This window comes from Astyanax mexicanus, unplaced genomic scaffold, assembly GCF_023375975.1.
Source record: "Astyanax mexicanus isolate ESR-SI-001 unplaced genomic scaffold, AstMex3_surface scaffold_32, whole genome shotgun sequence".
NCBI lineage: Eukaryota > Metazoa > Chordata > Actinopteri > Characiformes > Acestrorhamphidae > Astyanax > Astyanax mexicanus.
Window position 1 is genome coordinate 4,663,397 of NW_026040042.1, and position 12,728 is coordinate 4,676,124.

Here is a 12,728-nt window from a genome sequence, read left to right on the forward strand (position 1 = left end):
GTTACTGAATCGTAGGGATTCTGAATCATGTTAGTGAATCGGTTGTCCGGTAATGTCCGGCTCTACAGGGCTATTGTCACTGCCCGTGGTGGGTGTGGGAGGAGGTGTGGTTTTGGGTTTGTTTTCTGTTTTATTTTTGAAGTGGACGTTTTTACTGCTGGAGAATCTGCGGGTGAGCGGCAGCGTTCTGATTGGCTGGACACTCACCACATAATTACAGCGTCTCAAACTATTTCACACTCAGCCCACTGAAAACAGGCCTATTCTGAGCCACACTGAACAACATGTTATCCTTCTGTCTGTTCAGCATCATTTAATGGAATGTATGTAGTGCAGTGATGTTTATTTTAGTTTATTTATGATGAATTAATCTATAAACATCTAAATTCAGAAATCAGAAGATTTGCCTGAAAACATATAGACATATATTGGATATTAGCCTTAGAACTCCAGTATAAACTTGGGTTAAGGTGGACATATCAGTGAAGGCATTTAACAAAACTCTACAGAACTTTATTAAACTCTACAGAACTCTACAGAACACTTTAGAATGCAACACAACTCTATGGGAATGTACTGAACTCTTCAGAATTCTTCAGGACTCTACAGAACTATACTAAATTCTACAGCACTCTTCAGAACTCTACTGAAGTCTCCTGAACTTACTGATCTCTACTAGAGCTTAGATCGGGCCCCAAAAATCCGACCCGACCCAACCCGAATCATGAACTGTCATTATGAGCCTGTCTGTTTTTGGGCTGTTTGAATGAGCGAAATCTGATCAGAATTATGTTAATTAACACTGTAACATAGAAGCATAGAAATACACACAGTGCTGCAAGTCAAACGCGGACAAGTGGGAGTTCACGTGCGCCCAGAGCTACGTGATTATAACATTTTTCATTAGAGTTTAATTTTATTTGTTTATTTTTTCTCCTACAGCCCCGTAATTTTTTATTTGTTTTTAGGGTGGGCTTGCTAGTTTTTAATAGTTTTCACACATCTCATCAGAGAAATGAATCTGAGAAACAAACGAGAGAGAGAGAGAGAGAGAGAGATTTGCGTGTTCTGGTGTATGAGCTACTCACAGGTAAAGGTTCTCACATACTGTATCTCCTGTTTCTCTTTTATCTCCTCGTGCTCATGTTCTAATCCCGTACATAATTCTGCAGTTTCTCAGTGTTTTCTGTCGTATTTTGCGGCTAGCGCGAGCGCTCTAACCAAGAACTACTGCCACGGATCACGAGGTGCTGCCGCACTGCCGCTGTTGTGCCGAATTCGACTCCCTGCTGAATCTGACTCCGCTTCGCAAACAGAATTGGCACAACACCGCCCGCTGTACCACTGCGGGAGTGAAAACAGCGCTTATAAATAAATTAAACACGAAAATGAGAGTGTTCTATCAGTAATTTCAGTTAGTTTTAGTTAGTAACACACAATACAGTTCCAGTTAGTTACGTTTTTTCTTTTAATTACCGTTGTTATTAGATTCAGTTAATACAAATGTTTTTTCACTTTCAGTTTTTGCTATTTCGTTTGTTTTCGTTAACAATAATAATTGGTTACTTAGCAACATTGTGATTATCACACCAGAGCGTTATTTAAAAATAAAAATATAATTAAAAAACAGATGCCTACATCTCAGACTATTTTCTGAAGCCCGACCCGACCCGGCCCGAGGAATGTGGTGGGAAATCTTGGCCTGATTTCGGGTCGACCTCGGGTCAGGTGGGGTTCCGGCAGAGAATCTAAGCTCTAATCTCTACAGGACTGCACACCATAAAGGTCTGGACATCTTGTAGCATCAGTTATGTACTATCCTAAAACTATCCTTAAAAGAATCCTAAAACATACCAGAACACAAAGAACCCATTTACCATTGGACTTAAACTCTACAGAACTCTACTGAAGTCTACTAAAGTCTACTGAACTCTACAGAACTCCATCCTGTGAAGGTTTGGATCTCACTACGTCAGTTAAAGACTATCCTCAGAACCAGGATCCTAAAACAAACCTTAACACAAAGAATCCATTTACCGGTGGATTTGGGCTCGGTGCCCAACTATTTCCTGCTCCACCCAGCAGCTCTCAGCACCGCTCTGAGCTTCTCTGAGCCTGCACTGAACATCCATCTGCTCCTCCTGAAGATACCTCCACCCAGCCCTGCCTACAGACCAATGAGCTGCTTGTTAAGGGGCTGATGGGAAACAGCAGCTCCACTGACAGGATTTCTGTTAAAGACCTGCTGTTGAAATGCTGAGACTCTGAGCTTCTCTGAATCTGCAACAGCAAATGTTAAATATTTATGTTTAAATTATGAATAAAACTACTGATTTCTGCTGATTAAAGTAAAAAAAGTGAATTTTTATAATATGATAAAATCACATTATTCACAAATGATAAGATTCTGATTCAATTTTTTTGTGAATCATAAGGTTCTAAATCATCTTCAGAAAATAAGTTGTATCATTTTTTTGGCATGATTTAAGATGTTTCAAAAAAGTTCACAAATTATAAAGATTTTGAATCACATTCCTACATAATAAAGATTATATTATTAAATTTGTGAATCAGAAAGGTTCTGTATCTTGAACTGTGCAAATTACAGTTCTTGTTCCTGAAACATGAAGGATCTACACCATTTGAGTTCCTGAATCATTTTGTGGATCATGTTCCTAAATCATAAAGATTCAGCACCATTAGGGTTCACAAATCACTCTAGATGTGCTTTTAAACAAACCCAGCTAACTAAAAAAGTTTTAGTTAGTAGAACATTTTCTGAATGTTGCAGTTTAAATTCTTAGAATGTTTAATCTGTCATGTTTTCTTAATGTTGTAAGAAAGTTTTTATTTCTTTCGTTTCTGGTGCCAACATCTCTGAAACTTCACTTCTGTCAATGTTTTCCTTTTTTAGTTTTGGGAATGTTACTTTTAATGTTTCCATAAGGAGGACAATTCCGAGGTAGAATATAAGTGTGAGGATAAGAGTAAGGATGAATGTGAGGAAAAGTGTGTGAGGTAGTGTGAGGACAAATGTGAGTGTCTCTACCTTACACTACCTCACTCTTTTCTTCACTCTTATCCTCACACATACAGCCACACTCGTACTCACACACTTCTTCACTCTCTGGAAAAGGCTGTGAGGTAAAGAATGTGAGGTAGAGTGTGAGATATAATATGAGATAGAATGAGGAGGAGAGTGTGTCGTAGAGGTGAGATAGAGAGTGTGAGGTAGAGAGTGTGAGGAAGAGTCTGAGGTATAATATGAGATAGAATGAGGAGGAGAGTGTGTCGTAGAGGTGAGATAGAGAGTGTGAGGAAGAGAGTGTGAGGTAGAGAGTGTGAGGTAGATAGTGTGAGGAAGAGAGTGTGAGGTAGAGAGTGTGAGGAAGAGAGTGTGAGGTAGAGAGTGTGAGGAAGAGAGTGTGAGGTAGAGAGTGTGAGGTAGAGAGTGTGAGGAAGGGAGTGTGAGGTAGAGAGTGTGAGGAAGAGAGTGTGAGGTAGAGAGTGTGAGGTAGAGAGTGTGAGGTAGATAGTGTGAGGTAAAGAGTGTGAGGTATAGTGTGAGGAAGAGAGTGTGAGGAAGAGAGTGTGAGGAAGAGAGTGTGAGGAACACTGTAAAAAATAAAACCGTAAAAAAACGGTCAAATTACTGGCAGCAGCGGCTGCCAAACAAAAACCCTAAAATTAAAGTAAAATACTCTCATTCATATGAAGTGCAAAACCAGTAGATTCACATGCATTTTCATTAAAGGTTTCACATACATACACCAGTATTTTACAATTCAATTTCTTCAATAAAGTGATTTCAATCAATGTTCTGCAGGGAAAAACTGTTATTTTACCTTTTTTAAACTAACTTTATTGTCTTTCAAGTTGTGAGCTTTATGATTCACAAATTAATGTGTATTTGACTCATTCAGTGACATTCAGTGACAAACTGTATGATCTTTTCAGAATTTCTTTATTAACAGGCTCTCTGCTCATTTAAAGCAATAAAAAGTGCTCAGAGAGTGAAACCACTTATATTAGCACAGTCTAAAACCCAGCCAGGTGGATAAAACTGCTATGAAACTACATCATGGTGAGCCCTCTAAACTGAACATCTAATTAACATAGCCACGCCCCACAGTTGTTTTTTTTTTTTTTAGGTATATTTTCTTTTACATAAAAGAAAGAAAAAAAGGTTTTATTTCTATGGTTATTTTCTGTATTTTTTTTAAACAATGAATAAAAAATGAATAAATAAATAAACCTTACAATTATGAAGAAAAACACTGAGATTTTGGGAAAGAAATAAACCTTTAAATAATAACACACACATATAATTACATATAATAATAAGTAATTTTATATACATATCTATATAACCTAAGAACATGGAAAAATACCATAAAAATAATATAGAAATATAGCCCTAAAAATAAGAGTTTTAACCGTAATCTCTCATTAATGTCATAGTATGTAAAATTAGAACAGGGGCTTGCAATTAACAGAAAATGTCTGTAATTTGACAGAATTCGACTGCAGTAAAAGAACAGGGATAAATAGTGTAAACATTTAGAGTTATTTTCTGTAAAAATATGATTTTTTTTTACAGTGAAGGCTGCTGTCAGTAGTGCAGGGATCAGGGCCGGCTGTTCTCAGTGAGTGGGTGGGAACTGCAGTGGATTCCCAACAGCAACACCACTCCCCCTCTCTTTACTCGTTTTTCTTCTTCCTTCTCTCACTGAGAGAAACAACCTCCCTCTGTTCCGCCGTGTTCAGAGAGCGAGAGAGAGAGATAGGGAGAGAGAGAGAAAGAAGGAGAGAAGGAAGAGGGAAGGAGGGAGAGAGAGAGAGAGAGAGAAAGAGAGAGAGTTTTGTCTGTTTTATATGGAAAGGCGTGTTGGTGTTGCAGGGATGACACTTTAGGACACTTCTGATGGACCAACTTTACAGAATGATGCTTCATCATCCGAAAAGGTAAGTGAGCAAATTATAGCACTGATCCATTTTATTCTTTATCTTTTAATTAAAAGTGTTCTTTAAAATTAAAAGTAGTTTTAAAAAGTAGATAAGTGACGTTTTTCAATTTTAGTTTGGGTTTAAAATCAGTTTTCAGTTTAAAATAGTAATAATCTATTCTATCAAAATAATCCTAAAGCTTTTTTTCTTATTTTGCTAAAGGCATTCATAATAATAGATGATATGAGTTGTATATCTGTAATTAACTGTATATAACACAAGAATAAACCTAAATAAACATTAGTCTAAAACTGCTGTATATTGGAGCGTTAACTACAACTATAAACCACTGACTTTATTAATGTTTATTTGGGTTTAGTATTCTAATGTTATATAGAGGTAATTACAGGTAGACACTCTCACTGATCACTGACTTTATTAATGTTTATTTGGGTTTAGTATTCTAACGTTATATAGAGTTAATTACAGGTAGATACTCTCACTGATCACTGACTTTATTAATGTTTATTTGGGTTTAGTATTCTAATGTTATATAGAGTTAATTACAGGTAGACACTAACTCTCACTGATCACTGACTTTATTAATGTTTATTTGGGTTTAGTATTCTAATGTTATATAGAGGTAATTACAGGTAGACACTAACCCTCACTGATCACTGACTTTATTAATTATGTTTATTTGGGTTTAGTATTCTAATGTTATATAGAGTTAATTACAGGTAGACACTCTCTCTCACTGATCACTGACTTTATTAATGTTTATTTGGGTTTAGTATTCTAACGTTATATAGAGTTAATTACAGGTAGATACTCTCACTGATCACTGACTTTATTAATGTTTATTTGGGTTTAGTATTCTAATGTTATATAGAGTTAATTACAGGTAGACACTAACTCTCACTGATCACTGACTTTATTAATGTTTATTTGGGTTTAGTATTCTAATGTTATATAGAGTTAATTACAGGTAGACACTAACTCTCACTGATCACTGACTTTATTAATGTTTATTTGGGTTTAGTATTCTAACGTTATATAGAGTTAATTACAGGTAGACACTAACTCTCACTGATCACTGACTTTATTAATGTTTATTTGGGTTTAGTATTCTAATGTTATATAGAGTTAATTACAGGTAGACACCTTCACTGATCACTGACTTTATTAATGTTTATTTGGGTTTAGTATTCTAATGTTATATAGAGTTAATTACAGGCAGACACTAACTCTCACTGATCACTGACTTTATTAATGTTTATTTGGTTTATTTAGTGTCTACCTGTAATTAACTCTATATAACATTAGAATACTAAACCCAAATAATCATTAATAATGAAGTCAGTGATCAGTGAGAGTTAGTGTCTACCTGTAATTAACTCTATATAACATTAGAATAAGTGTGAGTATGTGTGTGTAGAGCGGGTTGATGGTGTGAGGTCGTGGTGTTGGGTAGTGGTGTGTATAAGAGCTGTTTTGTCTTTGTGTTGGTGATTCATGGTGCTGTAAACACAGAGTCATGTCTGAGGTCTGTGTGTGTAGTGTGTGTGTGTGTGTGTGTGTGTGTGTGTGTGTGTATAACTGAAGTATTTACAGCTGCTGTGGCTGACTTCCTAAACAAACCCCATACCAGTGTACCCATCTCTCTCTCTGAGACTGGCTTTATGAGCTCTTATGAGCCTGTTATTACATTCCTGCTGTGTGTTTGGATATTTGAAGTGTGTGTGTGTGTGTGTGTGTGTGTGTGTGTGTGTGTGTGTGTGTGTGTGTGTTATAATACCTGTTTAGCTGAAGTGTTCATTATTTCAAATATACAGTACCATTCAAAAGCTCACCTTCTCATTTAATGTTTTTATTTTTATATATTTTTCCTACATAGTAAATGAATAGTGAAGTGATCTATCAGACTATGAAGGAAGACATAATGAATCATAACTTAAAGTAGTAACTTAAAAACAGTGTTAAACAAACCAAAATACTCTGATATAACTTGTGGTTTCTGAGGCTGGTAACTCTGATGAACTCATCCTATACAACAGAGGAAACTCTTACTCTTCTCTTTCTTTACTGGGGTGGTCCTGATGAGTGCCAGTTTCATCACTATTATGGTTTTTCATTTTTTGTTATTCAGTTGAGTAGTTGTTGCTTCTCATAACCTGGATTAGAACATTACTCAAATATTCACTATTCACTGTATACCTGTAACTCTACCTCTTCACTACTTTACTTTAACTGATGCTCTCAAACACTTTATTAAGAGACAAGAAATTCAAGTAATTAACTCTTGATGAGTTCAGCACAGCTGTTAACTGAAAGCCTGAATTCCAGGAGACTCTACCTCATAAAACTGACTGAGAATATATTGAACAAAAAAACAAAATATAAAACATATTCGGTTTTTTGTTCAATAATAATTCTATATGTTTTTTTCTAGTATTATATATTATATATGACTAGTAATAATCTACAATGCAGAACATTTTAAAATAAGGAACAACTACGCTAAAATAAAATATAAAAATAGGGTATAAAACGTTTATAGTTTAGAAGAAATTAGTTCACGTGTTTTGGATGAGGTTACTATTAATCTAAAATAAAGAACATTTTAAAATAGTGAAAAACTAGCTACAACTTTAATATAAAAATAGGGTGTAAAACTTGGGAAAATTTGAGGATTTAGATTAATTTTGAATTTTTATGTAAAAAATCAGATTGTAAGAGGCAGAAATGAAAAATTAGAATATTTTGAAAAAATGAATGAACCCCTATTTCTTTAAATGAAAAAAAAATAAAAGTTTTAAAACTAATATTTTTATTTTTTAAATTAAGCCAATAAACATTACTCTGGCCAGTGATGATATATACAATATATGTACCACTTAAAAATAAGACTACATTTATAAAGGGTTTATAAATGGTTTACAATTAGTTTATTAATGGTTACTAATTAGGTTGTAAATGCCTTAAAAAACATTAATAATCAGTTATAACACATACGTAGAAAGGGCAACAGTATAGAGTAGATGGCTGTGGGTTCACTATTTGGTAAACAACAGGTCATTGTTGCCCTTTCTCTGTATTTGTTATAACTGATTATTAATGATTTTTTAAGGCATTTACAACCTAATTAGCAACTATTAATAAACTAATTGTAAACATTTATAAAGCCTTTATAAAGGTAGTCTTATTTTAAAGTGGTACCCATATATATTTAAAAATGGGAAATTACACTTTCAGTGCTTTATTTTTTTGTGGGTGTGCAGTGTGTGTGTGTGTGTGTGTGTGTGTGTGTGTGTGTGTGAGTTTTTGTGTATTTATAACGGTTATTTGAGCATGACAAAGCTTCACAGTGTTTGCATGTCACTCAACCACTAAACAAAACACACACACACACACACACACACACACACACACACACACACACACACACACACACACACACACACACACACACAGTGTGTACAGCTGCAGTATTGTACAGATAGGGATCAGGGTGGGAGTTGTGGGCTGTGATGCAGTAGATTACAGACTGCAGTAATTACAGACTCTCAGACAGGAAGTGGGCAGAGCTAACCCCCCCCGGCCGGGGGCCGTGAGCTGGTGAGGTGCCGGTTGGTCAGCAGAGCCACTTCCTTTATTCCTGTGCTGAAATTCCCGTCTCAAGTTCAACCAAACTGACCTCCAGCAGTGATGATTGTGAGGTCACTTCCTGTAGCATCCTGTCTGCAGCATTTATAGCATTTTCTTATCCTCCCATCCATAAACACTCTCACATATTTGTGGTACAGAAACACTGTTACACAATTATACACCAATGTGAAAAGGTGAAACTCATATATTATATTATTTTTTTTATTGTTGATGAATATGGACTACAGCCAATAAAAACGTAAAAATCAGAGTATTAGAAAATTAGAATATTATAATATAAGCCCAATTGGTACTTTTGGCAGTGTGGGCAGTGTGCCGAGTCCTGCTGGAAAATGAAATCTCCAACACCAGCAGATGATCAGCATGTCTCTCCAAACCATCACTGATCATCAGTAAATTTTACATTTCATTTAAAGTAAATCAGGGGAGCAGAGTCTGGAGGAAGAGTGGAGAGACACACAGTCCAAACTGCTCGAGGTCTAGTGTGAAGTTTCCACCAATCAGTGATGGTTTAGAGAGACATGTCATCTGCTGGTGTTGATCCACTGTGTTTTATTATCAAGTCTAAAGTCAGTGCAGTTTTGTTTTCCCACAAAATCCCTATAGTGACTTAGAACAACATTTGCAGAATTACAGTTAATCACAAAAAAACATTTTTTTTTCTGTCCTTATGTTTATTATTAGTTAAATACAACCAAAAGTGACTTTACAACCTAAAAATGTTACTCTACATTACATTTACTTTTATTAGAAAAAAAATGTGTGCAATGTCTGAATTATATATATATATATATATATATATATATATATATATATATATATATATATATATATATATGACAAAAAATCAGTTTTCACTTAATATTTAAAATAATATAACAGATTTGTATACTTTCATTTTCTCCACTCTTTAAAAAAAAACTCAGTAACTCAGAGTCATTTCTTATGATGAGTCCTTTTATTAAAAGAATCTAACTATACATTTTATAGAATTTTTCGGAAGCAGTTAATATAAAGGTTAGATAAATCAAACCCTCCCAATCTGTTAGAAGTGCAAGACATTACCCAAAAAGCCTTTTTTATTGCAGTATATTGTTATTATTGTGATTCGTTGCTCTCATCACTGACCTCGCGTGTAAAGCCGATGTTGTGCTGAATTCAGCACCCCGCCAGGAAAAGCACCCTCTCTCAGGAGCGCACACCCATGTTTTGTTGGCTTTAACTTTACTTAGAAAATGGAAATACACAAGATGCTGTTCTAAGCTACGCTGACTAAGGAAATATCGGAAAAAGAACACCTGCAGCCTCTCCCAAGAGGGGGTGCTTTTTCTGGCAAGGGTGCTGGATTCGGCAGCGCGTACGCATCGTCTTCTTGCTAGCGGAGATAACTGCTTTAGCTAACTTTAACTAGAAACGCACTCCCGAGAGGGGAGGCGCTTTTCACGGCAGGTGGTTCAGATTTCGGCGTGCTTTCAAAATAAAAATCATTTTAAAAATAATTTCTGTTTTTTCTGCGGCATCATTTCTGATATTTATCCCCCTCGGTTCCTACCCCAATGTTCAGAGCAGTTACCTGAATTGTATAGAGGCAGGCTAAAGTCACCTATTAAACAACAGAAGACGAAAAACTACTGTAACTGTAGATTAATTGTTAGTAAAGTTAAATGGTTTAATGCGATCAGTCAGTGAAACTGAAACTAACCGGAGTAAATATAGAAGCAGTGTGTGCTTCCTGTTACAATTAGATTTTCTTTGGAAAAATATACAAAACAAACACAAACACACACCCACACTATCTCTCACACACACACATCCTGTTTATTTAAAGCCATGCTCAGATTGGGGCATGATCCCTGAGAAGAAACCCTCTCAGTGTGTGTTTGTGTGTATGATTGTGTTCTTGTGGGAAAATATGAATGTTTTGCTCAACTCAGGATAAAAAGCAAGAGCCAGTAGTTCACACACACACACACACACCAGAGATGTATAGTTACTTTTACAACTGTACTTAAGTATAAAAATGCTGTATCTCTACTTTACTGGTCAGATTCTTGCCAATACACAGCCCTGATTTACAGTAAGGATGCTGTGGATCTCATTTCTCGTGCACTAAGGTCTCCTCTCTCTCCAGATCTCTGAGGGTGGAGGTGTGATGCTGGGTGAATAATGGAAGCTGAAGCTGAGAGTTACTGAGAGAAACAGCAGACAGAAGCAGAATGAATCCAGTACGGAAGGACATGGAGCTGCTGAGTAACAGCATGGCCACCTACGCCCATATTAAAGGTAGGAGATTACTGTTATTGGAGCTGCTGCATGTTCATACCTGGCATTAACATCCGCCCTGGCTGGAGGCGTGGCCAATTACCACATTTTTCGCACTATAAGGTGCACTGGATTATAAGACATATTGTATGCAACACTAGTAAGGAACAGGGGTGTCGTCATGTTTTCCCTCTAATTCAGCAGGTCTCACCACTTAGCTAAGATAAGTTAAGTAAACAAAACTGTACATTTTCTTTTAAAACATTTTCTTTTAAATTTAAACAAGAGCTGGATGTTAATCTACACAGGTTTCTCACCCGAAAACTGTTTATTTGGGTGAGTAAAGCGCTTATGTTTATTACAGTAAGCTAAGATTTACAGATTTCCACTAAGGCTGGAGCATTAGCATTAGCAGCTAACTGCTAATGCCTCCTAACTGCCACCTGACAGTGCTAGACTGAGAAATCCTGAGTGTTCGTCACTCATAACTTGTTTTAACATGGAAACATGCAGACTATATTCTGATATATTCACCTCTGTATGGCCAAAAAGCTATGGTTATTGGGTTATGCTAATGCTGCTTCAGCAGTGCTAGCCGGGGTTTAGGAGCAGGCTACAGGCTGATAAAGCTCACCATCTGATCTCCTGAATGGCTTGCACAGTTAGCAGGTAATGCTAATGCTGCTCCAGCAGTGCTAGCTGGGGTTAGCAGCAAGCTATAGGCCGATAATACTCCCCTCTGAACGGCCAAAAAGCTAGTGCTTAGCAGGTAATGCTAATACTGCTCCAGCAGTGCAAGCTGGGGTTAGCAGCAGACTACAGACCAATAATACTTACCTCTGAACAACCGAATGGCTAGTACAGTTAGTGGGTAATGCTAATGCTGCTCCAGCAGTGCAAGCTGGGGTTAGCAGCAGACTACAGGCCGAAAATAATACTCACCTCTGAACAGCTAAATGGCTAGTACGGTTGGCAGGTAATGCTATTGCTGCTCCAGCAGTGCTAGCCGGGGTTAGCAGCAGGCTACAGGCTGATAATAATACTCCCCATCTGAACAACCAAATGGCTAGCACGGTTAGTGGGTAATGCTAATGCAGCTCCAGCAGTGCTAGCCAGGGTAAAAGCAGGCTACAGGCCGATAATACCCCCCTCTAAACAAACAAATGGCTAGCACGGTTATAGATTTACTGCTCCTTAATACCTGACTAGTAGAATTCATACATTCATACGACCAGATTATAAGGAGCACTGATGTTTTTTGTGAAAATTAAAGGATTTTAAGTTATAGTGCAACAAATACAGTATATTAATTCTCGGTTCAAAGTAGCTGGTTTAGCTTGTGCTACAGCCATGAGTATCACATTTATCCATTAGATTATTACTGTAGTGTGCTCAGCTAACCCGCTTGGACGGTGGATGGCGTGGTATTGCAGCTTTTACATATGATGGTGACCGGCAGTGTCTGGCTAATATTGTCCATGTAAACAGACAAGCAACTGAAAATGCAGAAACCCAGATTTCATGTACACTTTCAATGCAGGAGACCCCGCCCACACATCCCACAGGTCAATGCAGAGTTCTTTGGCTTTTTTGGGTATTGGCAAAAGTCATGGGACAGAGGGGAGGATCAAAACATGTTAACCTCTCTGAATTCTCCCGAACAAGAATCAGCTCATTCTCAGGATTAACTGCTCTGTTTGATTTGGCTTTATTTCTTTACACATGGAAACAGTTGGGTTTTCTTCCACTGCAAACACAGGTGTGTTGATGCTGCTGCGAAATCCTGACGTGTTCAATCGAACGAACAGCAACAAACTCTGATAGAATGTAATTGTTGGAAAGTCTGTAAA

The 12,728-nt window shown here is 36.8% G+C and overlaps 1 protein-coding gene across 2 annotated transcripts in view; it reads left to right on the forward strand.

Moving 5' to 3' along the window:
- The first annotated feature begins 4,723 nt into the window (after positions 1 to 4,723).
- Positions 4,724 to 12,728, forward strand: part of LOC125789910 (protein eva-1 homolog B-like) — a 361,643-nt gene continuing 353,638 nt past the window's right edge. For both annotated transcript variants that reach the window (XR_007429932.1, XM_049473012.1), the window contains exons 1-2: positions 4,724 to 4,965; positions 10,748 to 10,899. Coding sequence is in view for 1 of the 2 variants with exons in the window: in XM_049473012.1 (XP_049328969.1) it covers positions 10,833 to 10,899 (67 nt within the window). In the remaining variant the exon portion in view is untranslated. The remainder of the gene's footprint in view (positions 4,966 to 10,747; positions 10,900 to 12,728) is intronic.